This window comes from Melozone crissalis, unplaced genomic scaffold, assembly GCF_028551555.1.
Source record: "Melozone crissalis strain CALT ecotype California unplaced genomic scaffold, PUWL_Pcris_2 ptg000006l_1, whole genome shotgun sequence".
NCBI classification, from domain to species: domain Eukaryota; kingdom Metazoa; phylum Chordata; class Aves; order Passeriformes; family Passerellidae; genus Melozone; species Melozone crissalis.
Window position 1 is genome coordinate 54,353,357 of NW_026535784.1, and position 27,966 is coordinate 54,381,322.

At 40.4% G+C, this 27,966-nt stretch overlaps 3 protein-coding genes across 7 annotated transcripts; 2 read left to right on the top strand and 1 right to left on the bottom strand.

The window, feature by feature from the left end:
* Positions 1–303: 303 nt before the first annotated feature.
* On the top strand, positions 304–6,207 carry ABRAXAS1 (abraxas 1, BRCA1 A complex subunit). 3 transcript variants are annotated; one of them, XM_054295858.1, is made up of 9 exons: positions 304–407; positions 1,463–1,553; positions 2,443–2,479; positions 2,922–2,988; positions 3,636–3,829; positions 4,409–4,528; positions 4,844–4,928; positions 5,408–5,516; positions 5,661–6,207. In XM_054295858.1, the coding sequence occupies exons 1-9, from the start codon at positions 321–323 to the stop codon at positions 6,086–6,088; spliced, it is 1,218 nt and encodes a 405-aa protein (XP_054151833.1). In that variant the 5' UTR covers positions 304–320; the 3' UTR covers positions 6,089–6,207. The 3 variants fall into 3 exon arrangements, with proteins under 3 accessions (XP_054151833.1, XP_054151835.1, XP_054151834.1); XM_054295860.1 differs by having other exon boundaries at positions 384–407; positions 1,467–1,553; XM_054295859.1 differs by lacking the exon at positions 304–407 and adding an exon at positions 1,066–1,207.
* Positions 6,208–6,787: 580 nt separating this feature from the next.
* Positions 6,788–9,174, bottom strand: MRPS18C (mitochondrial ribosomal protein S18C). Its single transcript, XM_054295861.1, has 6 exons — positions 9,110–9,174; positions 8,944–9,005; positions 7,828–7,911; positions 7,339–7,396; positions 6,968–7,027; positions 6,788–6,887 (listed from the first exon to the last, which is right to left on the bottom strand). Exons 1-6 carry the CDS (start codon positions 9,159–9,161, stop codon positions 6,811–6,813), a joined length of 393 nt encoding a protein of 130 aa, XP_054151836.1. The 5' UTR covers positions 9,162–9,174; the 3' UTR covers positions 6,788–6,810.
* Positions 9,175–9,381: 207 nt separating this feature from the next.
* On the top strand, positions 9,382–23,831 carry HELQ (helicase, POLQ like). Of its 3 annotated transcripts, none has more exons than XM_054295831.1 (18): positions 9,382–9,573; positions 9,934–10,672; positions 11,019–11,197; positions 11,743–11,943; positions 12,981–13,053; positions 13,547–13,644; positions 14,206–14,304; positions 14,973–15,118; positions 15,799–16,038; positions 16,712–16,853; positions 17,156–17,260; positions 17,767–17,986; positions 18,719–18,876; positions 19,250–19,348; positions 19,635–19,808; positions 20,322–20,435; positions 22,097–22,231; positions 23,639–23,831. In XM_054295831.1, the coding sequence occupies exons 1-18, from the start codon at positions 9,421–9,423 to the stop codon at positions 23,723–23,725; spliced, it is 3,162 nt and encodes a 1,053-aa protein (XP_054151806.1). In that variant the 5' UTR covers positions 9,382–9,420; the 3' UTR covers positions 23,726–23,831. The 3 variants fall into 3 exon arrangements, with proteins under 3 accessions (XP_054151806.1, XP_054151807.1, XP_054151808.1); XM_054295832.1 differs by having other exon boundaries at positions 9,467–9,573; positions 9,939–10,672; XM_054295833.1 differs by lacking the exon at positions 9,382–9,573 and having other exon boundaries at positions 10,325–10,427.
* Positions 23,832–27,966: the final 4,135 nt, after the last annotated feature.

Genomic DNA, 27,966 nt, shown 5'->3' on the forward strand with positions numbered 1-27,966 from the left:
CCCACATTCTCAAAGAGCGCAGTGCATAGACATGGAGCTGTATGTTCTGTTTCGAAAGGCACAGCCTTGGTATTAAATCTACCTTCTTGCTGACTAGGCTTGAAAGCAGACAAAGATCAAACCTCAGGGAACATCTTCTCTCAAGAACCTTTTCCCAGCTCGACATTTTGCAGCAGAGGAGCGATGCCGGGCCCTGCCGCGGGGCCGCGCTCCCTGAGGCTCGGGCTGAGGCGGCCGGGCCCGGGCCCGGCGCTGCCGCCGGCCGCCGCTGGGGGCTCCCGCCCGCCCGCCCGCCCGCGGCCCGTCCCGCCATTGCTGGCATGGAAGGCGAGAGCACCTCGGCCCTGCTCTCGGGCTTCGTGTTCGGCGCCCTCACCTTCCAGCACCTCAGCACCGACTCGGACACGGTGGGTGCCGAGGGAGGGCCGGTCCGGGTCGGTGGGAGAGGAGGGAGGGGCGGGCCGCCCCCGCCGCGCTGCCGCCGGGCCTCCCCCGCCCGGCCCTGCCGGGAGAGCGCCCGGCGGTCTTTTTGTGTGCGAGCGGCGGAGAAACGCGGGTGTTCCGTGCTCGAACGGGGCGAGGGGCGGCTGCAGCGCCATGTCCGCCCCGGCTGGGGCCCAGCGGAGCGCTGGCCGGGCCGCCCGGCCCCAGCTCGGCGGGCAGCACCGCCCGGCCGCGGACTGCCCGGGAGCACCGCAAACCGACCGGGACACAGGACTGCCTCGCTGAGGATTCCTTCCTAACTGCGGGCCAGTACTGAAAAATGAGCGAGAACCCACTCTGTTAAAATTAAAAAATAGAAAAAAGTTCGTTTTGACAGCATTTTTCCTCTCCTGAAGACAGCACTCACACTTGCTATTAAAGAAAATCATGATAGAATATGCTGAGTTGGAAGGGACCTACAAGGATCATGTAGTCCAACTTTTGGCCCCGCACAGGACACTAAGAATCCCACCAGGTGCCTGTGAGAGTGCTGTCCGAATGCTTCTGGAACTCTGCTAGGCTGTAGTGCTGCTCATTTCCCTTGGGAGCCCGTTCCACTGTTCAAACACCTTCTGGGGGAAAAGCCTTTTTCTGATATCCCACCTAAACCTTCCCCAGCTCAGCTTCATACCGTTCCCTCCGGTCCTGTCACCGCCGACAGAGGGAAGAAATCGGGGTCTGAAGCTCCACTTCTCCTCTTGAGGCAGCTGTGGAATGCAATGAGGTCTCCCCCCACTCTCCTCCAGGCTGAACAGACGACGTGACCTCGGCCACTCCTGCTCTGGCTTCCCCTCTGGACCCTCCACTATCTTTGCAGCCCTCCCTTGGACACGTTCTAATAGCTTTGTACTTTTCTTCCATTGTGGCACCCAAAACTGCACACAGGACAGGGGGTGAGGCCACACCAGCACCACGAGCAAGAGTGTCTGTTCAATGTTACTGTTAATGAGGTGTTTTTTCTCTCTCTTCCCCTCTAAAGGAAGGTTTTCTCCTTGGAGATGTGAAAGGTGAAGCCAAGAACAGCATCACAGACTCACAAATGGATGATGTTGAAGTTGTTTATACAATCGGTTAGTATGTCCACATTTTTCATAGCCTGCTTGGTTTTGGGCAGTAAATGACAGCTTTCAGTTTTGAGGGACAGTAATCTACAGCAAGATCAAAGCTCCAAGATCCTACATGCTTGGCTGATATATAAAAAAAAAAAAAAAACCAAAAAAAACCCCAAACTGAAAACACACGGAAGGGTTATTTTGTAACATTTTAACTACTAAAAAGATTACAATTTTATTGCAGAAAACACAGTAATTTAAAAGAAATAATAGTTCCTAGTTCCTTGGATGGCTATTCTTTGCCAAATATCTTGTTACATTAAACATAACTTAGGGTTTACACCCTTGTCTTGGCTACATCACAAACTCTTCTGGACGACTGTTGCCCTGGAAAAGCTTTGTCTATCAGTGGTGTGAACTGAAATGTATTAGCATCTATTACCTCATGTGGAGCTTATAAAATTGAGTGTGTGAAGGCTGCAAGCTCTTTAGTAATTTCACTAAGCAGATGCCAGATGTATTTTTTGTTATCATCTTGATGTGATTGGTGTTGATGTGCATTGAATAACTCAAGTGAAATCCTTCATACTACATATTTCTCCTTCACTCAGCAGAAGGAGATAAATACAAAGCACCCAGCTTGATTTTTCAGTTGGCATAATAGAAAAGTATACAAAAAATACAGTTTATGAGTGGGTCCCTATACTTTTGACAAAATTAATTAGAATATATTTTTTTAATATTTTCTTTCTTCACCTTATTTAATTTTATGTTAATACATTCAATTTTAAGAAATTATGTAAAATTATTTCTTGGTTCTTCTATGAGTTTCATGCTGATCATAGCATGCAGAAGAATATACATCTTGAGCTGATGAACCCAGAGTAATGTTACTTTCTCTTTCCAGACATACAGAAGCATATTCCATGCTACCAGTTGTTCAGGTAAGAATCTCAAGGAAACAGATATTGAAAAGTTAAAATTAACCCTAACCTGAACTCTTCACGTGTTCAACTTACATCGTCTAAGAAAATCACCCAGCTGTAACTATAGTAGCCATATCAACCTCTTGGAATTACAGATGCAAAATGCCTTATGATATTCCTATTTTGGTTCTTTATATCTTTTTTTTTTTTTTTTTAATGTTTGTCTATGCATATAGAAATAGAGATAAAGCATATTGCACCTTCTGATGATCTATGATACCATATAAACTACAGAACAATGTCAACACACTGAAAAAAAAAAACCATTCCATACATTCTAACCCCTCACCCTTAATAGTATTAATTTAATTTTTTTTTTAAAGTGAGATGATTCTCAGCATGCTAAAGTTATTTTTCCAGTCTAATTTCTTCCCCTCTAATTGTCTTAATTTTCTTATAGCTTTTATAATTCTGCAGGAGAACTGAATGAACTTGCCCTGAAGAAAATATTATCAGGCTGTAAGAAGGTATTTTATTCTTAAATTTAAACCATACTGAGGAGCTCACTCAAATTTTGGAGGCTGTTCCTAACCTCTTGCATCAAGGTTTTTTCTTTTCTCATTTTAAACCTTTTATAGTCCCACATGCTGCTGGTCAAGGCAGCTACATCCTTTTCCTCCATAAAAAAACAGTTTAGCTTATCTTTGACTAGGATTTGCCTACATATGTGTCACAACTTTATTTTGAATTATTAATTTCTCAAGTGAACACTTCAAGGATCCCAAAGGAATTGCACCAGTTTCCACCTTAAGATCAGTTGAGGTCAACTCACAAGTGGTTAAGGACCACTACATCAAAAAGAACTAAACTTTTTTCCACAGAACAGTTTTACAAGGGGAAAGTAGAAGCTGAAAAGAAACAGCGAAACAGAAGAAAGCTTGCAGTTTCACCTTGAACTAAGGCTATGAAACAGACAAATTCAACACGTGGCTTTGAGGGAAAGAAGATGGGAAATAGGCTTAGAAGTTTTAAAGGTTTCAAGTTAACTAATTGCTTGACTATGCACCTACTAGCAAACAATTCAGACATGACTTTGCACTGGATGAAACTTGCTGCAGTGACACACAGGGACATCATGATTCAACAGTAACTGTGAATTTTCTTCTGCCTGCAGAGTGTAATAGGATGGTACAAATTCAGACGTAACACAGACCAGACCATGACATTCCGGGAGAGAGTTCTTCATAAAAACCTGCAGTCACACCTATCAAATCAGGGGCTTGTATTCCTCCTTTTAACCTCTAGTGTGATGACAGAAAGCTGTTCTACTTACAGATTGGAACACGCTCTGCATCGGCCTCAGGAAGGGTAATGTCTACAGCATGTGCTAAAACTTGAAAGTTTCTCTACTTTGTTGCAATTGACTCAGTAACACTGTATATTTTACCTTTGAAACTTACACTTTTAATAAGATTGTTCCTTATGTTGCCACAGCCCAGTTGAAAGTTTACCCTGGAATTCTATTCTGGGACTGCCCTTTTTATCTACAGTGCCAGCCTCACCAAGCAGACACTGTCAGTTTATTTATACAAATAAGCTACACCTGATCAAATTGCTTTGTGCACAGGACCTCAACCATACATGGTGTTCATCAAAATATTTAAATTGGTGTTAACTTTATCTTCAGAGAGATTCTGCTCGCAGGCTAGGCTTAGCAAACAAATGTTGAATTAGTGTGTGCTGTAGTCAGAAAGAGGGGGAATTATGGGCATTGCTCAGCTCTTGGAGTTTGCCTTTAGCCTTATCTGTACATGATGTAATACATTTAGCAAGGATTAACCATACTGTAACCCTTCCATTGGATCCTGAATGGCCAAAAATATTTAACTTTCAATGAAACATCTTTGGATGTTAATAGATCATGTTTTCATACTTATGCATTTTAAGACTTTTCCAGAAAGTTCCTTTGGTGGTTACCAACCTGGGCATGGCAGAACAGCAAGGTTACAGAACAGTGTCCGGTTCCTGTGTATCCTCTGGTTTTGTGAGAGCCATGAGACAACACAGGTACAATACATGTTGTATTTACTGACACCTGTAGCTTCCCATGACCATAACTGCACTTACTTTTTATTAAAAGCATTTAAGTGCTTTTGCAAATGTTATAGCCATACTCTGTTTCACTTGACCTGTTTTCTACAGTTACTTACCATTCCAGCGTACTGGGAAATTAATTCAGTCCCATATTTTGCCAGGAGCTGTCTGTCTCAACACAGGCATCTGGCATTGAAACACAAAATGCTTCTTTACTCACTAAAGCTCCTACTAAGTAAGCACTGGAATCACTAGCTTGCAATTGTGCTGTTCTACTCCTGGTCACAGGTCAGAATTCTTCCATGAAGATGGGTCCCTACAGGAGGTTCATAAGATAAATGAGATGTACGCCACCTTGCAGGAGGAACTGAAGGTAAGCCAGGCAGGCCTGCCTGCCTTCATCAGTTCCACAAAACCAAGGCAGCCAAGGGCTACACATTTTGCACTGCATGAGAAAACAAAGCTAATCTGAAAGGTCAGCAAGTTCTACTTACTGCACTGCACACTACATTCTCAAAGCTGAGGATTTAAGTTCCCATTTGAGTATAGTACAACGTTTAATCTTCAAGTCCGTGAAAAAATTCTCACAAGAGGATTATTTTGAAGGAGTACTCTCTGTAGTTTGTTAGATCTCCTTCGCCTAGATGGGATCAAATAAAACATCTTGCACCTAGTTCAACACAAGGTTTAAGTTATCTGACAGATCCACCTCTAAATCATTACTTAAGCTTTTTACTCTATGTCCAACTTAACCATGAGTACCTTCAAGGATTGTTGAACAATCCTTGTTCAATTTTAAAGTCAGCTACTGTGAATACTGTTAATCTGATCAACATGCTCTTCTCCTTGCAGAAAATATGCATTACAGTAGAAGTCAGTGAACGATCTGTAGAGAAACTCTTAGCAGAGGTGAGCCAATTAAAAGAAGAAATAAAGAGGAAAAAGCAACAAAATTGTTCAGGTAAGTCAACCGAATGTGATGCAAGCCTTGCCCTTCCAAGTTGACTCAAGTGGCAGAAGCAGAAAACACCTCTGAACCTGAGGCAGCCAAAACAGCAGAGGTGCAAGAGGTTCTGCACTCTGACTTTGATTTTTTTTTCCTCAGGAGAAGACAAAAACCACCCAGTGGAGCCAAAGGAGAATGTTCTCCTTTGCCAGGCACTACAAACATTTTTCCCCAATTCCAGATTTCAGACATGCATTGTTTCTTTCAAAGGCCAACAGATATCCAAGAACTGCTGTAACACAGACCATCACATTAATGTCATGGACAAACTGACTCTCATGGTAGAGGAAAGAGACTTCACTGAAGCTGAAACAAGGCATCTAAACAAGCGTAAGGGCAGGGAGACCACATCAGTTTCAAAGTCATTCAAGAAGTCCAGATCATTGCAGCTTCACCAAGAACCACTTCAAGACCAAGAGGACAGTGACCAGGAAAGGAAACTTACACTGAGTAGCACTGAAACAGATGAGGATGTGTTTGAAAAAAACAGAGATGCAAAGGAATACCCACACTCTCCTACTTTCTGATCTGTCAGATGACTTCATGCCAAAAGCTACTGCTGGTGTACTCCAGTGATGTATCAATCTCTAGCACTGCAAGGATGGATGTAACAGGGCATTTTTGCAGGTTGTTTTTTTTCTGTTTTGTTTTTGGTGGGGTTTTTTTCCCCAGTGCACAAATCCTGTTCAGCATAAAGATAAATCCAAGATGACATTCCCTCACTTTGCCTTCCAGAGTTCCATGTGTCTTCTCTCTCTCAGGCTTCAAAGCCTATGCTACAGGATGCTATCAGTGAGACAAGCATGTCATGTGCTGCCTCAAAGTGATACAACTTCAAGCTGCTGGTGAAGAAACAGTGCTACCCACCCTCCTGATGCAGGGAGCATCAAATGAACACGTTACAGAATTGGCTGTCTACACGAACTGCCACCATTTAAATACATTAATTTATCCTCAGGAAACCAGTGCTTGTTTACTTCTGCACACCTTACAACCCAGCAAGGGGAAAAACAGCCACGTGAACTTTAGCAAGACTGGTGAGCAGAGGAAGGGGTCCATAGAGCTGTCAGTTTCTATTATTGCTTTAATCTTCCTTCAGACAGTAACTTTCAGAGACTTCATGAAGAAAAATAGAGGAATGACTGACATCCACCCCTCAGTCAACCACACATTATGCTAGCAAACCACATTTCCAGCAAACAAGTACATGAACATGAAAAAGTTTTATTGTTTATTTCTGTACAGTATATCACTCTGGATACTTGATGTTACATAGCTTGGGGTCTGTGAGAAATTGGGGGTTCTTAAACATAACTGGCATAAATCCTGTTAAAAAAAAAGATGGAGGTGTTCTTAGTAGAAAAGTAGTCTTGAGTTAGAAAATTCAAAAGCAAAATCATACTTACCAAATACATGAGCTCTTTTAATGGCTTTTGTAATTTCCTTCTGCTTCTTGTTGCACAAGCCTAAAGAGATGAATTATTTTCAACACTCAGCAAGTCATTAGAGTGTGAAAAGCATGTTAGTGACAATTCCCTCTAGCTTTGATTAAGTCCTTCTAGAAAAATCATGTGTGCTTTTACTGTTAAATACAAAATGCATACAATTAAAGGATATTTTAATTCCTTGATGCAGGCTACTAAGTCAGGGAAATACCCTTAAAAATGTATGGAGGTGGGACTGGTTACTTTCAGAAAGACTGTTGATGCACAGCTACTTAGACTCATAAAAATATTACTATTGCCCTGTATATGATTTAATTTGATACTTCACATACCTGTGATATGCCTGCCATAAATGGAGCCAGTATATGGAGAAACAAACTGGGAAAGAAGCTAGTTAAATTAAGAAAAATCAAAGTCAGTTAAAGAACGTTTTGTTTTTGGAGCTTTATATTACTACTTGTACTCTATTTTTCATTTTTTCATCTGTTTTTTTCAAAATTCAGTTCTACCTGAAGAAAAAGTACAGCTTGGAGCTAGACAGTATTTTCTATGCTACCATGCTTTGTGGCAGCTGAATTGTAACCAAGGACTCTACTTGTTAACAGCAAAGTTGTCACACACAGTTAGTAGATTAAGCATCTTAGCATAACAACATTATTTGGCCCTTGACCTACACACATTCTTACTCATAAGTTTTAAACCCCTCCATGTATGAATGGATTTTATAATTATTTTTCTTAATCACTTTGGACTTACTATATACACATTTAAAAACAGTAAACCAGTTCCCTTCATCCAAAGACAGCAATTTTAAAACTCACCTGCACATTCTTATAGTCCACATTTATTCCACATAGGACACATCTCTTTGGAGGGTCTTTGTAGGGGTTCTCCATTTGTATGGGCTGAAATCAGAGAATGATTAACTTCTGTAAGCTTCACATGAAAACAGAGAACATTTGTTACTTTTAATCCTTTAATCAATATTTGTCTTGAAACCAGAAGAGATATTTAGTGCACCACTGAACTTTCCAATAACTTTACAAACTCACTTCTTGGTACCCTGCAACTTCAAAGACTTCTCACAAGTAAACAGCCTTTTATATTTTAGTAATAACAACACTAGCAACTCTATTAAATCATTCAGTAAGACAGTGCTTACACCTCCACTTGAAGTCAAAATCTGCAGAAGCTGGTAAAAATATAGTTCTGTCTGACAAGTCACAAGAATCTTTTTCTAAAAAATAATTTCATGGCAAATGGCCTGAGGAAGCTTCCATGTGCATACACATTTTAAAGAGAGAGATTCAGAAACATCTCCCAAGGAGCCTCCTTGGGAGGTATTTCTGAATAGCCTCCTCAAGCTTCAGAATACACCCAGCACCAAATTCTTGCAAGATATGAAAGGTGATTTTTCACTTTGCACAGAGTCACAGAACAGTCAGTGTTGGAAGGGACCTGTGGAGATCATCCAGTACAACCCCCTGCCAGGGCAGGGTCACCTGGAGCAGGTGACACAGGAACACCTCCAGCTGGGGTTGGATTGTCTCTATAGAGAGGGAGTCCGTGCCCTCAGTGGGCAGCCTGTTCCAGGCTCTGCTGCCCTCAGTGTAGAGAAGTTTTCCTTCATGCTGAGGTGAAACTTCTTGTGGTTTTAGTTCATGGCCACTGGTCCTTGTCCTGTCGCCGGCTCCACGTCCGAGCTACTGAGCTATCAGGTTTAACAGGCTGTCATTAAGATACTGAAATACACATTCGTGGGGCCTGAACTCCCAGCGCCTGATGACTTCCCCTGCGCTACGCTCCCCACAATGCACTCGGGTTCTGATGAGCCCCGAGCTACACAGCGACCAGAGCAAAGCGTTCCCAGCACCGCTGGTGTCTTGCGGAGGGGGAGCAGCGGGACAGCAGGGCGGGACAGGTCGGGGAAGCCTCACCTGGTCCGAGCGCTCAGGCTGCCCTTCATGCTGCAGGCGGCGCGGTCGCACCCACAGCTCCGCTGCAAGGGAGAGCGACAAGGTTAGCGACGGCACGGCGCGACAGCCCGCACACGCGAAAGGCCCCGCGGCCGCCCGACACAGAGGGGGAGCAGGAGGGACGCACCGAGAGCCAGGCGCGGCCAGCGCCCCCGCGCCGCCACAGCCTGCGCCGCCATGACACCCCCACCGCGCCGCCGCTTCCGCCCGCGCGTCACTGCCCCCGGCCCCGCCCCCGCTGGCCAATAGCAGCGCGGTCTGCCCGACTCGGGGCAGGCGATTGGCGGCAGCCCGGCCACGTGCTTCCCGCGGCGGGTTGTTACCCGCAGTCTCCGCTCCCGCCATGGTGGCCGTGCCCCCGTGGGGCGGCCCCGCGGTCCCGCTCCGTGCCCCGCCGGGGCCGTGAGGGTCCCACGCAGCCCCCGCGCAGCCCCGGCCATGGCGGAGCCTCGGCTCGCCGTGCGCAGGAAGAGCCGCTCCAGCTCGGAGCGCAAGCGGAGCCGGGCCCCGGCGCAGCCTGTTGCCGCTAGCTCGCCGGTGGCTCGCAAGAGACCGAGCTCCGATGGCGAGGGACCCCCGGCGGAGGCGCTGGTAGGGGATGGCGGGATCCTGGGGCTGGTGGCGAGGCGGGGCAGCTCCGCTGGGAGGATGGTGTGCGTCGGGAAGGGTCGTGTTTTGTGCGAGAGGATATGCTGCCGTTTGGCGTTAGCTTAAAAAAATCATCTCTCTGTGCACATATTCTCCTACTTGTAGGTTAGCTGTTTCACTTAATCAAGGCATTTCTTCAGAACCTAAGCTGGGTTTTCCTCACAGACGACATCACACAAAATGCTTTTGTGTTAAGCTGGGGCAGACTTAAGCGCCTTGGCTCTGATGTTTGCGCTCTGCGTGTTATTCTGCCTTCTGCGGCGTCCCCTCGGGGTGTCAATGACTCCTGTTTCGTTTTTGCAGTGCAGCAATGACAGCGAGGAGGATATGTTTGGTGACTACGACAGCTTCTATGGAAACGATTCCTTGATCGCTCAAGTGGATGATGTTGAACACAAGTACCTGCAGGATGAAAATATGGATGTGAAGGCAGCTGGAGAGGTTGTACTTGGGAACCTTCAGTCAGGAGTTCACCAGAAGGAGCAGGATAACTTCTCTGCTTCACAAAATGTGGTTGTCCTTAAAAGTGACAAAGAGGGTGCCTGCCAAATGCAGGACAGTGACCCAGTTGATGGTGATCAAAAATTAACTGAGTCCATTTTAGATGACTTGCCATCGTCACAACTCCTGTATTTTGAAAAAATGGATGAACTTTCTTCTGCTTCCAGAACATCTCCACTCCCAAAAGGGAGAGATGAACGTGTGGATTCTTTCTCGGACAAAATCAGAGACCCATTGTCTTTTTGTGCTGGTGCTGAACACAGGAACAGACCTATCAATTCTTCCTCACTCTCCAAGTGTGTTTTATTTAAATCTGAGAGTCTCAAAGATCACCTGAAAAGTGCTATGACTGGAAATGCCAGAGCCCAGACTCTGCAGGTCTCCAAGACCAAGCAGCTCAAACAAGCTGTTTTATCTGAAGAGATTTTTGTGGCTAGGAAAGCTATTGAATCTTCTTCTCTTGATATAGGCCCTTTTTATGGATTACCTAGCAAGGTTAAAGATTTATTCAGACAACTTCGAGGGATTGAAACACTTTATGGTAGTGTAACCATTGGTCTGTTGGAAAAAAAAAAAAGAGAACTGCTAGTGGAGTATTGTCTGTTTCACCCATTATACTGTAAAAATATTTAAGGTAATGCTTAACATAAACCACATTGGAAAGTAGTTGTTCTGTTTTAGGAAGTGGCTGTTTTGGTGTTTTGGATGGATGGTATCCATCTGGATTACAGAATAGTTTAGAAGTCACCATCACTGAAAGCTTTAAGTGCTTTTTTGAGGAAAAGCTCTCAAGGGCTGGGCTCATTGTGTTCTGAATGAAACACAGGCATTTTCATGTTAACTAACATTCCCCTGGGATTGCTGATAGTTCCATTTTCATTTTGCAGAGTGGCAGCATGATTGCCTAATGTTAGAATCCCTACAGCAAAGGAAGAACTTGATATACTCATTGCCAACTGGTGGTGGAAAAACTCTTGTAGCTGAAATAATAATTCTCCAGGAATTGCTCTGCAGGCAGAAGGATGTTCTGATGATCCTGCCATATGTTGCCATTGTCCAAGAAAAGGTCTGGATACAGTGTTTCTGGCACTGCTTTTTTTGATATAAGTCTTTCATGATAGCTTTGTTTACTTGCTCACTGCCTGGTTTGCAGTAAGGTTTTTATGAATATATGGTGGGAAGGGAGTGACCTCTTCTAAATGCTGCTCTGAGGGTCAGTAATTTTGTGTTGGAACAGACACAAATTATGAGGTGAAAATATTGAGTTATGAAGTAAAGGGTGATGAATTTTGAAATAATGGCTTTTTGGGATGTTTTCTTTAGTTTGTGCAGCCTAAGAACTGTGCTGCCCGACTTGCTAAAGAAGTGATCTTGAAATAAAAATGTATTTTGGTATAAAGGGAAAGTTATTTTTAGAGAACAGGTGAAACCCAGCTATAATATGTGTAGACAGTTGAATTTTGTAGCTGGAGTAGATAATCTTAGCTAAGATGTTTCACTAATTCAAGCAGCTGATTGTGGTATGGCTTGGCTTTTCTGTTGAGTTGTTGAGGCAGACCTGCAATCCAAAATGAGCATGAATTTGTTCTCTAATTGATTTTTCTTTTATAGGTTAGGGGTTTATCGAGTTTTGGGATAGAATTGGGTTTCCTGGTTGAAGAATATGCAGGAAGTAAAGGAAGATTTCCACCAATCAAAAGGAGAGTAAAGAAATCTCTTTATATTGCTACTATAGAAAAAGGACATGCTCTGGTGAACTCCTTAATTGAAACAGAAAGAATTGATGACCTCGGCCTGGTTGTGGTGGATGAGGTAGGCCACAAGATGTGCTCCAGTTTATCAGGTGCAAGTTCTTCTAGGGTTCTAATAAGTTCTAATTATTTAGGAAGGAGCAATTCTTTGCCTGTTTGGTTTTGCTTAGAGTATTCATCACGAAAATTACTTTTATTTTCTGTGTTCTGAATTGGCCCATAATTCTATTATTTTGAAAATTGTTGTTTGCTCTTTTCTTAATGAAGCATTTATTGCTTTTTCAGAGTAATAGATTTATATTGAGAAATCTACTATGGTAGTGGTTGATGGTGAATTCCTGCATAACTGCTTGTCATTTAGAAGTTTCCAATGGGTTGAAATAAAGCATAAATAATTTTAATTTTATGGAATGTACTTTACGAAGCCTAGACCTAAACTCGTAGATGTGAAGCCATGCAACTTTGTGTCTGGTAGTAATGACCCAGTGAAACATTGACAAAAATGAAAAATACCAAGTAACATTTGGCTGTGAGAGTTGCCTTTGCAGTGCTGGGGCTGAGTTGCACTACCCAGGGTTTATTGTGAGGCTGAGTAAGGTGTGTAACGTCTAACGGGGATTTTAATTCCTGGAGTTCTTCAGCCTGACTGGCCATACTTTAGCACTGTGGCTTCTAAACAGAGGGCAGCTGAAGCACAAACTTCTGTTTATTCTAGAAGCTGGCTGCTAGGAATGTTTTTACTTTAAGTGTTGCTTAAACCACATTTTGTTTAAAATTGCGTCAGGCTGGTGAATACAAAGATCTCCACACTGACTGTTTACTGTCAGGAGTTAACTGTGTCAGTTGTGGTCTAATTAAATGGAAGGTAAATCTTGTTGTCTATATTTCCCCATGAGTCTGTTGTTCTGTGATCCTTAAATGCTTTTTAAGTGAGGTAATACATCTGAACCTAACAATCCAAATTTAAACAAGGGATATCTTTGGGAAGTCCAACAAAAACAGTTCTGTAGTATTTCCTTATATATTTTGGTGGGTTTTTTTAGAAATACTCTCAACTCATTAGCATCCTTGCCTTTTCTTTTTCCCTTCTGTCCACAGCTGCATATGCTCGGGGCGGGAAGTCGAGGAGCAGTACTGGAGATTACTCTGGCGAAAATTCTTTACACCAGTAGTAAGACATGGCTACAGTTAATGTCATTAACATTTTGTAGTTGTGGCCTCCTAGAGAAGTGACTCTCTCTTTCTGGATTTGTGCTGTTTTGGCTGCTTTTGAAAAACATGGCATGACTCTGTGTATTAACAGCATTTATTTACTGAAGCATTAATTGACCCTCTAACAATGTTAGGGTGTTTTTGAAGCTCTTTTGATACTTCTCTGTGAAATCCTGGGTGTTGTCAAATGTCTTCCATTTATTTGTAGGAGCCCTTTAGTCATCCAATTAAATGCTTCTTTTTTTACATTTAAGTCTCAGTTACTATTTTGAAACTTTAATATTATTTCTTAGTTAGTTAGTATTTCTTTAGTAGTGGCCTTTCCCTTCCAACCTGCTACTTTGGCATTTTGGAAAGATTGATGGTGAAGGAGTCTCATGACTTAGATACTGAACAGAAGTGTTATAAATTGGCAATGTGACAATAAATTCACTTCAACTTCTGTTTTACAGAAAAGACACAGATCATTGGCATGAGTGCAACGTTAAATAATGTTGGAGACCTGCAGAAGTTCCTGCAAGCAGAGTACTACACAAATAATTTTAGACCGGTCAGTATACAAGATACCAGGAACTAGTAAAGAAGATATTTGCCTTTAAAATCATAGTAAATCTGTTTAGAATTGTATCATACCTTTTGTGCTTAATTGTGCAGTATAATATGAGGCCTGCTATTGCTCTCTAATTGCTAACAATGCAGTAAATTGCACCATGCACTTCTAAATACACAAATGCAATAACCTTTATAATGCTGTGCTAAGGCATTTGCTTCTTTTTAACTTAAGCAATTCCTAAATTACAGCAACTGTGCTGAGTCCATTTGGTATAACTAGAATATGTAGTGCTGGTTCCTGTATGCTGTCAGGACAACATGGTTTATAAATAGTTCATGGGATACAATTTTGACATTCTTCAATATGATTCCATGGTTTATCAAGGCAAATAATCAGAACAATTAAGTTCTCTTAAAAATTCTAAAGTGTATGCTTATGTGCAAGTATGTGTATGACATGTGATGCTTAGAGAAAAGCTGTATCTGTACATCAGTAATAGCTTTAGAGAAAACTGAGTAATTTAACTAAAGTTTCTCTTTGTGGTTTCTGCCTTGCTAGGTGGAATTAAAGGAGTACATAAAGATACGAGACACCATTTATGCAGTTGACAGCAAAACAGAAAATGGCTTTACTTTTTCACATCTCCTTAATTTCAAGGTAAAAACAAAGTGCTTATAGTTTCTTAGAACTGTTGTGAAATGCATTCTTTACAATGATTTGCTTACAGGGCTTTTACTAGAGAAATTACTTAAACATGATAATTCAGTTGTAGTACCCATGAGAAAGAAGGGGTAGGCTTTGGGAATGAAAAAACAGCCTTAAAATACTGCATGCTTAACTTGATTTGCACTTCTTTTTGACTCTTCAAGGTAGAGGTTTCTTCAGTATTTTGGCCTGCAAAAAGTAATATGTTTGAGTATTCCAGATACTCAATGGTTTTTGTTTGGGGGTACAGTTGATCACTCTTGGACAAAACTGAAAGAAGATACTTTTTGGGAGTTTTTCCAGCTTACTACTGCCTTATAGGGATTCTTCTAAGCTTTACAAAGGAAAATGTGTCTAATGGTAGACTGTATTTCAAGTCTTGCTAAAAGAAAATGAAGTATTAAGGGAAAAATCGAAGAATTTGATTTGTACATCCATGCATCTCTCAAGTTAGTTGTCTTTCAAGTGAGGATTGGGAGAAAAGCTTATCCTACAACTTCTTGGAATTATGTCACATTAAATCCAATGGGAGTATTCAAGCAATGGTTGAGAACAAGTGTTGAATATTTAGGTTACTTAATTCCTAGGTTTAAATATTTGTCAATCTGTGCTTATTACAGTATTCTAGTAATTTGGAGAAAGCAGATCCTGACCACATCATTGCACTTGTTACTGAAGTTATTCCTAAATATTCCTGTCTAATCTTTTGTCCCACTAAAAAGAATTGTGAAAATGTGGCTTCAATGGTATGCAAGTACCTCAAGAAGTAAGTTTCTATTTTTTTTTTTTTAATTATATGTGAAACAATTGCTTACAACTTAGGGTTTGTCATCTAGCTTGCAAGTGGTTTTCCCTGGTGATTAGAACTAAATGCTTTGAACATGGAGTCATATAAAGTTGCTAATTGCATAAGTAATAGCAAACTGCAAAATACTTATTAAATAATTTTTTTTTAAAGTTCTTACTTTTGTACCAAAACAGTTGAAAAAGGTGATTGCCAGAGGGAAAAAAAAAAAACTAAAGAAAAGAATGAAAAACATACTAAATTAATCTAACTTTATGTCCCTTTGGCACTGGTTTCTGGAAGCTTAGAAAACAAACATTTTTCTCTTAGAAAACAAACATTTGGTATTTGGTCATGTGCTTTGGTAGTCAGTTGAATATCTCTGTTCCCATACCCACTTTGGAAATCTGAGTTGTAAAATCTAAAGCAGCCAGTATTTGATCTCTTCTGTGTCTGTGTTTCCAAACAAGGAAGGCTCTATTGCAACTAAATCAGCCTCCTGTGTATTGCTGGAAAGTTACTGGAAATAACTATTTCTTCAATTTAGATGTTAGAGAAATGAATGATGAGCAGAATGAGGCAGTAAGCATGTCTCTTGGGTTTTATTTTCTTTTTGGTTAATGATTGGTCAAAGTCTAAAGAAATGCTTTTCCTCCTCCAAGAGAATTTAGAGCTCACAAGGAGAAAGAAAAACAAGATCTCATCAAGAACCTGAAGAGTATAGGAAATGGAACTGTCTGTCCTGTTTTGAAGCAAACAATCCCTTTTGGTATTGCCTATCACCATAGTGGCCTTACAAATGATGAAAGAAAAAGCATAGAGGAAGCTTATTCTGCAGGTGTCCTGTGTCTGCTTGCTTGCACAGCCACTCTAGCTGCTGGAGTGAACCTACCAGCTAGGAGGTTAGTAGCCAAAAGTTTTGCATTGATTTTTGCTTTGTAAAAAAAAAAAAAAATCTTTAGTAAGTTGGAAATCTTAGCGCTGTTTAAAGTGTGTTTGTGCTTTTACCAGCAAATTGGAAATATAAAGGATGTTGTGTTCAATTTGGGACACAAGACTGCAGCATTCATGTAGGAAATGTGAATCAGTAGGAAGTACCTCAGAGTATATCACTGAAGAGCACTTGTGTAAATGGATTAAGGAAGTTTTAATAAACTGAAAAATGTTTTAATACTTTTAGTAATGTTATTCAAAAGAACAGTGATTTCTTTAGATACTCTCCTAGGAGTAGTGTTTAAATGGTAAAATAAACCTTTTCTGAGGATTTGCAGTTGGAATGTATTTTAAAACAAAAATGTGTTATCTTTTCATATGCAAGTTCTGATGATAGGGCTGCTGTACTCTGTGTGACCAAGGATTGCTTGCTAAGAATCCACTTCTGTGTGCACATTTGATACACCTTAAATAGTGTAAGGCTTTAGAATTGATTTACACATCTGTCCAAAGAGCTGCATTTGATTTTTATTAGTTATGAGGTAAGGGGCCTATATAAACAATGAATTTGAATTTATAACATTTTATTGCTGCTTTAGTAATTTGAATGTAAAGCATAACTTATTCAAGATGTCTTTGCAGGGTGATTCTCAGAGCTCCTTATGTTGGCAATGACTTCCTGAAGAAGAGCCAGTATAAGCAAATGATTGGCAGAGCTGGTCGAGCTGGTATTGACAGTGCTGGAGAAAGCATTCTCATAGTGCAAGAAAAAGACAAACACTTGGTAATTTTTACAAAGCTGTTGGTAACTGAAATTGCTGAGTTAAGATGGTGGAATAAACAAGAGGAGCCAAGCTGCCTAGCTTAATTTTTGTTCACCTCTTAAAGTTTTAAGTATTTGATTTATGTAATAATACCTTTAAACTTCCTTTATGTGGCTTGTTTTCAGATGGGAACTGTAAACTTTTGATGTTTACCCTTATTTTCTTTATAAGGTGAATCATGCATGTCAGATTGATTTTTTTGAAAGTATAAAATTAATGCATGACTATTCCTCTGTACTAATGTATTCCTTGCCCCTTTTAGGTTCAGGATTTAGTTCACAGTCCTTTGGAGAACTGTTACAGCAATCTTCTGCTGGAGCTGACCAAGGGAATCCAGAGCCTGTTGTTGTCTTTGGTTGGACTGAAGGTATCAGTTAACTCTTCTCTGTGAGTAACTTAAGTGCTTGGAAATGCTAAGAAAATATCACCTGTTGATCCTGTAGGAAAAGACAGACTGCTTAAACATTCAGGCTTGCAAGTTCAGAAAAGCTTTAATCAAATTTTTGTCCTTATCTGATTAGATCTTCTCATTTAACTCAATAAGTAATCATCTAACACAACGATTACCTTGTGTGTAAAAGTAAAAATTATATCTATCTTATTATACAATAGAATATTAATATTTCTATTTCTGATACTTGGTTCAAAATACAAATAGAAACAGTGGAAACAAGTTAACATGATGCAGTTGCTAGAATAATAGAGCAGATGGAGATCCATCAGATCTGCCACTGTGAATCTATCATTCTATTTGTTGGGATATATTCTATAGAAACACAAGCTCTTTCCTTATTCAGTAATTTTTTCTTATGTCTTATTAAACATGTGAAGTTATACCTTTAAATATGCTAATCATTTCCCAAACTGCTGCAGATAGCAGTTACCTGTGAGGAAGTGGACAATTTTATGTGCTGTACATTGCTGCGTGTTCAGCAGCAGCTGCTGTCTAAAGAGAAGAGCCTCTCAGAGATAATTCAAGATGGGCTGGAAAATCTAATAGAAAAAGGACTCCTAAAAGGAAGAATATCTGAGAAAGACCACAATTCCAAATCTACACTGACAATCACACCCTTGGGTAAAGCTGCATATAAGGGTATGGCTTTTTTTATTGTTATTATTAAACTGCAATGAAAAATAAGTTGTCAAGAAGGAGTTTTACTGCATGATGTAGGCTGAAAATGGGAGTGAAGTAGCACATGACTGAAAGTGATGTGAATGAAGTGTGATAATATTGATCCCACTGGGAGCAAAACCAGAACTGTACCCCTAAAAAAAAAAACCCACTTAAATAATTCATTTAGTGTTCTAATTGAAGTGGCTCAGGGCCTTGTTTTACAATTAATTGTTATGAACAGGTTATTGTAAACAGAAGGATTTCTTGGAAAGCTTAAGAGGGAAAGGGAGCATATGACATGTACACCAATTGTAACAAAAATAAATATATCAGGAAGTTCTGTTTTCCTATTGTATCATAAATATTTTGGGGTGTGGAATGTAGTTGAAATAGGATGACTCTGAAGGGTTCCTTCAATCTACAAAATTATTGTAGGATTTCAGTAAAGCCAAGACATTTCACAAGCACTCCAAAACCACACAGAATGAACATACATGGAAATAAGTGATTGCCTTTCCTCAGCTTTGCTTCACTAGTCATGTTAGGTTAGAACAGTAATTCAGGTTACAGATATTTCTCTCCAGTTCAGATGGCATAACAAGCTTTTGTGGAAGGCAAAGACAATACTGATTCTGTGTTAAAATGTACCTTATTTAACTCTGTGTGCCTGTTTATAAATGTGATTATTCTTACCCTGTGTCCTTATTCTAGGCTCAATAGACTTGGCATACTGCAATATTCTGTACCAAGACTTGAAAAAGGGTTTGCAGGGGCTGGTTCTTGAGAGCAATCTTCATCTCCTGTATCTGTCAACTCCCTATGATATGACTTCTACTTGTAGCCCAGATTGGATGATATACTTGAGACAGGTGAGAAATTGCTAGCAAACATCCATTGGGGCATTCAGTAATCCTGGGTATTAAATTTGCAGGGGGTTTGTACACATAGGACATGAAGTGAGGTAACAATCTGATAGCAAATATGCTGGGTTTTTTTACTGGGGGTGCACTAAAATCTGTTTAATTCTGTTAAAATGAGGCATTCAGAGATGGACAGTTACAGATAAATCAGACAAGTAGGCAAAGAACCTCAAAGCTGCCTGTGACTGGTGACTGTAGTACTACTCTACTGATTCTATAGAGATATTGAAAAACATTGTTGCACCGTGAACAATGTACTTGAGTTTTCTATGATATTAGAAGAACTAAATATCTGAAAATTCTTTATAAAATTTTATTTTAGTTTAACCAGCTAAGTGCAGCAGAGCAAAAAATAGCAGATATTGTGGGAGTACCTGAAAGCTTTATTACAAAAAAGGCTTCTGGTCAAGCCGTCAGAAAGGTAGGTTGGCAATTTCTCATACCTAAGATGACAGTTTAGTAATTTCATTTGATTATTTGCAAATTCCAGATTATTTTTCTGTTAGTGTTATTTATTGCTGTTCTGATTATTAAAGTTCTTTTAATCTCATTGGTTTGTTTTCTTAATGTTTTTGATGTCTTTGTGCATAGTATAGAAATGTTTTAAAGCTGTGAGGGGAGTAGAGATGAAGAGATTTGCCTTGTTGTACTAACAGAACATCTGCAGTGTGATACTGGCTCTGAATTCTAGCTTGTCTTATTCCTAGAATGTGGACAATGCTGTGGTGAACAGGTTCTACCTGACATTTGTCCTTTATTCACTACTGAAAGAGACCAATGTATGGAGTGTTTCAGAGAAATTTAACTTGTCCCGGGGATATGTGCAAAATCTCCTCAGTTCTGCAGCCTCCTTTGCATCCTGCCTTCTGCATTTCTGTGAGGTACTGTGTCAAAAGAATGTAAATAAATTTTGTGGCTTGGTTTTGCAAAATCTAGAGTTTTGTTATTTTACTTTAGAACTGAATAGAGATGTGGTATTCCACCTTTCCTGTGCAAAAATGTTTCTTCACCTTTCCTGTTCTATGTTATTTTTTCTGTTGAGTAAAGCTTGACGTTGTCATACAATGACATTTCTGATAGTAAAAGCAAGCTTTATGCGCTGAGAATGTGAAAATATACAAATTGTACAGGGCATTGATCACTCCTAGTGCTATTGGTGAAATAACTGAAATAATTTATTGCTTAGCCTTCAGAATTGCCCCATCTTTGGGATGTTCAGCTGAAGAATGCTGAATACACCTCTGCAGCTCTCTGAAAGGATGACTTTGAGAGATAATAGTGCTTCCCTCATCTAAAAGGCAAATAGATACTTTTTGCCTTAGTAGAGTTTTGTCAGTCATATTTCCCAAATACAGAACTTTGGAGCTGATTTTTAGCAATCTTTGTCTCTGCAGGAATTGGAAGAATTCTGGGTTTATAAAGCCCTGCTGACAGAGCTTACCAAGCAGTTGACATACTGTGTTAAGACAGAACTCATCCCTCTGATGGAGGTAGCAGGGGTTCTAGAGGTTAGTAAACCTGGCTCGATTCAACTTTTCAAGTTAACTTGTGTGCTAAATGTTACTGTGCCTTTCAAGTGTATCTGGAAAACCAAGTAATTTGTTACTGGGAATTCAGCATAATGCAGGTGTTACACAACAGTCTGGAGGTTGGGGGGAAAGTGATCTGTTTAGGAAATGGGAGCTGGGACCTATGGTTTTCTTCTGGCTTCTGCCACAGCAACTATGAAAATGCTGTATTTGGACAATAATTTAGCTGTACACTCAGTTGAAAGCTGGAGTCCTGTGTTTTGGCCACAATAACCCCCTGCACTGTTATAGGCTGGGAACAGAGTGGCTGGACAGTGCCCAGGCAGAAAGGGACCTGGGGGTACTGGTCCACAATAGACTGAACATGAGCCAGCTCTGAGGGCCAAGGGCATCCTGGCCTGTGTCAGGAACAGTGTGGCCAGCAGGAGCAGGGAGGTGATTCCTCCTCTGCACTTGGCACTAGTGAGGCCACACCCTGAGTGCTGTGTCCAGTTCAGGCCCCTCAGTTTGGGAAGGACATTGAGATGCTTGAGTGCATCCAGAAGAGGCAACAAGGCTGGAGTGGGGCTGGGAACACAAACCGTGTGAGGAACGACTGAGGGAGCTGAGCGTGTTTAGCCTGGAGAAAAGGAGACTCAGAGGTGACCTTATCACTCTCTACAACTCCTGAAAGGTGGCTGTGCTCAGGTGGGGTTGGTCTCTTTCTCCAGGCAGCACTGACAGAACGAGAGGATGCAGTCTCAAGCTGCACCAAGGGAAATACAGGCTGGATATTAGGAAGAAGTTTTTTGCAGAAAGGGTGATAAAGTTCTGGAATGATCTGTCCAGGGAGGTGGTGGAGGCACCATCCCTGGATATGTTTAAGAAAAGACTGGATGTGGCGCTCAGTGCCATGGTTTAATTGAGGTGTTAGGGCATGGGTTGGATTTGATGATCTTTAAGGTCTCTTCCAACCTAGTTATTCTGTGAATTCTGTGGAAAAGAGAGTCCAGGTTTCTCTTGTGGTAAGGATTCTTCAGTTCCTGGGAGTAAGGAGGAATAAGAATTTACATATTTAAGTTAGGAGATCCTTACAGAAATACACAAAGTCATGTTGGGACTGCATGTATTTTAAATAAGAAATTTAACTAGTCTCTGAATCAAAGACTCCTATTAAAACAAAAGCTCTTTTGGGGACTTCAGTCCAAGGTTCTACTCCTCACAAAATGATTTAACTTACTTATCCAGTTTATTGTAGAATCAGTTTGTCAGAAAACCACTGAATTTAGGGCAGTGAGGTTTTAATCTGAGAAGCCAAACAAGACAGACGCCTCCAAAGAATGTGGGACTGTCGCTCCTGTCAGTGACAGTGAATGCAGAAAACATGGCCACAAGAGAGGACAGCAGCATTGGTATAATCTAGGCTCAGAGGAAATAAAGGCAAATGGATTCGTAAGAGGTGGATAAGATTGCTAGGGTGGTAAATCTTAGGGACAAACCTGTGCTTTTAGGCTATAAAGATTCTCAGTGAGTATTCAGGTTAGAAAAAGAGAATTGGATTGATATGCAGAATGAAATGTTGGAGATTGGTGCAGAGATTGGCACTTACCAGTAATTCCTATTTCCTGTTCTGATAATCTAACACAATTTTGTACTTTCAGGCACGAGCAAAACAGCTTTACAACGCAGGGTACAAAACTTTAGCACACTTGGCTAATGCAAATCCAGAAACTTTGGTGAGGATGATTGAGCACTTGTCACGACGTCAAGCCAAACAAATAATTTCATCTGCAAAGGTGAGTTAGAAACAAAGCTGTAAAAACCTGCTTCAGAACTCCAGTATGTCAAAAATGGATTTTGAACGACATTAAAAGGGAAGGATTCAGTTTAGTAGTAAAGGCATTAGTGGACATTTGTGATCCAAATGCTGATAGGTACTAAGAACAATCTGTTGTGTACAGCCAAGTGCTGCTTTTCAGAGGGGAAGCCAAGGGCAAGAATGTGTGACAGCTTGTCTGATACTTGAAATGCTCTGTGCTGCCAATATCTCAGGACTTACCTTACAGAAGTTCTAGTGGTAATTGTGACAAAAGAATAGGATTTGTAGGGTTGTAGAAATGGAAATCAACAAGGTGCAGGATTAACTTCCCCTATTTAGGTTGCTTTTGTCAGGCCCTTTTATTCTTTCCTGTCTTTTCCATTTTGAATATGCAAGTTCTGTAACAAACACTGAGTTGTGTCTAAACAAAAACTGCAGGAAGTACTTTATCAAGGGATGGTATTCTTTCTCTATCTCCATTCACCATCTGCTATTGCAATGGTATTGGCTTCATGTTTGACTCTTTTAGAAGAGCAAGCTCATGGTGAAGTAAGGGAATGTCCAGAATAAAAGGATGAGTGATTGGTGTAAAAATAAGGCAGTCAATTAGAAAGTTTTGGTTTGCACATTCTCATGAAGTAAATGTACCAGCTTTGGGGGTTGTGTACTTTAAAGGTCATATTCAGATAATGTTGTAGGCTTCTTGCTGCTTTTTTCCTTTTTTTGTTTGCTGCTGTGGGAGCCAAAAGAAAGGGATATATGCAGATTGCTTATCTACATCAAGGACAAATCTAGCAATCTACCTTACTTTCCTGCTCAGATACTAAATTCATGGAGTTTTCTCTAACTGGGAACTTAGAAGTGTGCTTTACTGGGGTCCTGTTCCTCTCCATGCCAGCAACAAACAGTTCAGGGCAGTGGATTTAACAACTGCTAATATTGGGAGTCCCGTGTGTCTGGTGTAAAATGCTGTAGTAAGAAATCTCAAATAAAGGAAGAAGTCAACTCAGCAGGCACAACCTAAAAATGTTTATTCTGACATGGAAAATGAATGTCTAAGGTTAAAAATGTTCCTTAACAGTTCCAGACAAAACTGTTCATATTCTGTAAAATTGGTGTGTTATGTGGTGGCAGAATCCAGAAAACCATCTGTGTGCTGTATGAATTTTTGTGGGACTGCTTTCTATATGGGTGTAAACTAATCGACAAAAAAATGCTGGCTCCTTGAGGCAAAGCTGCTGCTGTCCTGGGAGCAGCAGCAGCAGTCTTTTACAGACCCAGGTGCAAGTTTGGAGGGAGATGTTGGTGTTTTAATCTAAGAGTTATAGCTATTACTTGTATTTGTTTTCTAATTTTTGTTTTTCTCTGTGTTTTCTTGTTGTAGATGCTGCTGAGTGAAAGAGCTGAGGCTTTACAGGAAGAAGTCGAAGAACTCTTAAAAGTGCCAACGGATATCCCAGGGACCCACTGATTGTCATGGAAAAACTAACTAATCCAAAATTCAGATATTTTTATAGTTTTTAACTCTCCTGTTTAAAGCTGCTGTAATTTAATAAATATCTAATATCTTTTGTATACCACAATTTTGAGTGATTTCTGAATTCAGAAGTTGACTGTTGTAAACAAGGTGCCCTGACGAGGGCAGGAATGATGCATCTGACTCCATCTTACCAGAAGGCTAATTTATTACTTTATTCTACTATATTATATTAAAGAATACTATAGTATACTAAAGATTACAGAAAGGATACTTACTGAATGCTAAAAAGATAATAATAAAAACTTGTGACTCTTTCCAGAGTCCCAACACAGCTTGGCCCTGATTGGCCAAGGAGTCAAAATAACTCACACCAGAATCCAATCAGGCAATCACCTTTGGGTAAACCATCTCCAAACACATTCCACAGAGCACAGCATAGAAGCAGCAAATGAAATAAGAATTCTTTTCCTTTTCTCTGAGGCCTCTTAGCTGCCTTTCAGCTTCCCAGGAGAAAAACCTTGGGCGAAGGAATTTTTTCAGAGAATGTGAATGCCACAGTTGACTTCATTCCAAGGTTTGGATTGTGAACTTCTTGAGCAATAGGACAGAATCATCTTCATTCCTGGTTTTAGATAAAGCCCTAGGAGTGCTTTGGGCATTGGACTGACTACTTTGTGTGTACTTCTGCTGGGAGCTTATGCTCACAGCTGACTTAAATAATATCTTTAGATATTCCCTTTAGGACACCTGCATTTGAGTGAGCTACCCAGAAATGCCTGCTTGCAGGATTCTCTGTACTCTAAGTGTAGCTAATGGAAGGAGCTGCAATTCGTAACAAAGAAGTTGTCCCAGAGTTGTGCAGGGATGGTAAATGATGCCTAGTTTAAGCTTTTTAAAAAATGCAAATATCAAATTCATATTCAGCCTCTGGCTATTTCCTGAGATAATTCTTTCAGGATGCCTTTGAAGCAGTCTTCTAAACAGAAGGTTTACTTTTTTAAAATGTTTTTAATTTCTTGCTTAAATGTGAAGTCTAAATAAAGATGAGGTCTTAAAGAACTGATGTTTGAGAAGCCCTGTCGAGTTCTGAGAGTCCATGGGCATGTGTCAGTCACCCTAGTCAGGATTTTTAAAGGCATCTGAACCCGATTTGCTCCAGCAAAATGTTAAGCTTCATTAAAGTAGTTTGGAACCTACTTTAGAACCTACAGTAGCCTGAACCTTCCTCAGTTGTGACATGGCAAACTTCTAAGCTGCTGTGTAGCACTTGACAATGGCCTGCACATTAAGACAGACTTGAAAGCTGGGGCAGCCTGATGTGGTCAATTACAGAATCATAGACTGATTTGGGTTGGAAGAAACCTTAAAGATCATCTCATTCCAAACCCTCTGCCATGGGCAGGGACACTTCCACTAGACCAGGTTGTTGAAAGCCTCATCCAGCCTGGCCTTGAATACAGGCACGGGGCATCCACAGCTTCCTTGGGCACCGAGTGCCAGTGCTTCATCACCCTCACAGTAAGGAACTTCTTCCTAATATCCAATCTAAATATCTCTTCTTCTGGTTTAAATCTATTCCATCTTGTCCCATCACTATCTACCTCTCTAAAAAGTCTCCCTCATTTATTGTAACACCTGGAGTCTTCTCTGTACTGAACAACCCCAGCTCTCTCAGCCTGTGTTCACAGGAGAGGTCCTCCACCCCTCTGAGCATATCCATGGGTTACCTCTGAAAACAGTGTCCATGGCTTTCTTGTGCTGAGAACCCCAGATCTGGATGCAGTGTTCCAGGTGGGTCTCATGAGGGCATGAAAGTAGTTTTGAATCATGGTAACTAGTGCAGCAGCACACCTAAACATGGCATTTCTGTGTAAAATTTGGTCTCTTCTCAGTAAAGGAAAAGTAAGATAAACCTTAGTTAAACTGGGGGCTTGATAGGTTAATTATGTTATGTTGCTTTAGAAATAAGCAGAAAGGTTTTTAAATCCAGTGAGGATGTTAGATGTTGAATGCTTGATATAAAGTGGGTATGGTGAAAAACTGTTGAAAATGCTAGTAGTCTACCACTCATTCTGGTTTTGCATTAGAGAAATCATAGGTAAAACTGAGTAAATTCTTTATAAACCTTTATTTGGCATAAACATGCCTCTAAACCCATACTTGTGATATTTCATAGTGGCTTGCATGGTTTAGATAAATGCAATATTTGACTGCATTCAGTATTAAACTAGGTCAGGAATTTAAAACCAGCACTTGTTAGAGGGAATGTGATTCATTTCCACTGGTACACTGAGTGCCCACAGGGGAATCCTGTTACTGATATTGGATTTGGAAACATGAAAAAATGTGAAGTTGGTCCTCAAGGGCAGAAGCAATATTTGCCATGACTTCAGGCTATATCTAAGTCTATCTCTTAATTACTTGTCTTTTAATTAAGATCTATTTTTGACCAAATGATAGGTAACATTAAATTCTCTATTGGTTTGTGTTACATTCAAAAGACAGATGATACTCAGTCTAGCATAACAGTGAATACATATCTAAGCAGGAGATGTAGTACCCACATAAGAAAACAAAACTGCCTTAGAGGTTTATTGGTACTTGATGGTGCTTTTCCAAAGTTTGGTGCAGTTTTGTGCAGATTTGATGGGGGAAAGAACCCTAGGAAGTTACTATAAAATTATTCACTCTGAGTACTGAGTTACTGCAATAACAGATGTTATGGAAATAATCCATTAATTGCTGCATCTATTACAGAATAGTTAATGAGCCAGTAACATCTGTCACAATTCTTTGCATATTTGTACTTGTGTGCTAACTAAAGTGTACATTTTATGTATTTACATAGCAGAGGGTAACAGCAGCAAAATATTATTCCTGCCACTTGCTAAGTGCACCCTCACACTATACATGACTGTACTGCCCAGCACTGCTACAAGATCAGGTTTTGATGAGATACACATTTAGAAAAAAAGTCAAATATTCCCTACAAATGCCAGAGCTCCTGTGAAAATGGTAGGAAAAGCAGGTTTGAAACAAGAGAGTGGTTTTAAATCTGCATAAAGCTGGTCTGGAAAGAAAAAGAAGTTGGCACTTGTTGTCTCTGCTGTTCTCTTCACACAGACTGTGCTCTGCCTTGATGGATGAGTGCAATTCCCTTAAGGCTTTATCTGTGACCTTAGAGAGGATCAGAAATTAAATGAAGCTGCACTAATTTGCACTGAAACTTTGCTATATGTAACTTGTCTTATTTTCCTGAAATCAAGCTTATCAGGCAAAGCAGTACATGTATTTCATACTGCTTGTTTTAATGTGATTAAATACTTTTCATATAGAGCTTTCTTATGTGGGCTTTTCCCCTGGGTGGAGATGGGAGAAGAGAAAAAAGGGTAAAATACAACAGATGCTGCTCATGGTATTTTTGTACTGCCAGATGATGCTCAGTGCTTCAGTGAGCTGATTTATATAACACTCAGGTGTTGGAATCAATATGCATTAGTTTGGTAAATGTCTGTTATGGGGGAATGTGCTATGGGAAAACTTATGCTGAGGATGGATTCAAGATATTTTGGAAAGCAAGTATTTTTCCCTTGCTTCAATGGGATGTTTTTATCCTAAGGCCTGTGTTAAAGGAAAAGAAGCAATATTGATGAATTTATCTTATTTCCATGTGATATAATGGTACATGCTTCAAAGCTAAGTAGGTCATAAAAATATGCTCTGTTGGATGTTCCTGCCAATGTCTTCATAACCCACAGTAAATTGTATGAGAGCTATTGTGTGTGCAAGTCTGTTCAGGTGCAGAGAAATGTTCTGACCTAAAACCTCAGAGCATATTTCTTAGCCTTTATTTCTATTCACTCCACTTTCCAGCTTGCCCACATAGACCAGTTCTTGTGTTTGTGTGATTCCCTTTCTTCCTCTGAGTCATGATTCTGTGGACCTCTGTACATAACTTACTGAAAACTGTCTCCCTGGAAGGACTAGTAAGAGAGTCAGGCTTAGGATAAGGTTTAGCTGTTAATTTTCATAGTGTGAATGAGACCTATTGTGTTCCTATGTTCTGAAAAGCCATTTCCACATGAGTTAGTCCTGCCTAGCTCTCACTTTGTCCTTCCTTTTAAAGCTTCATTTCATCTCTGTGTGCATATCAAAGAAAACTGCTAAAATTCTAGACCCAAGGTGTCATTTCCATCTCTGAATAAACAGGGCATGCCATCTCAGACTCCCAT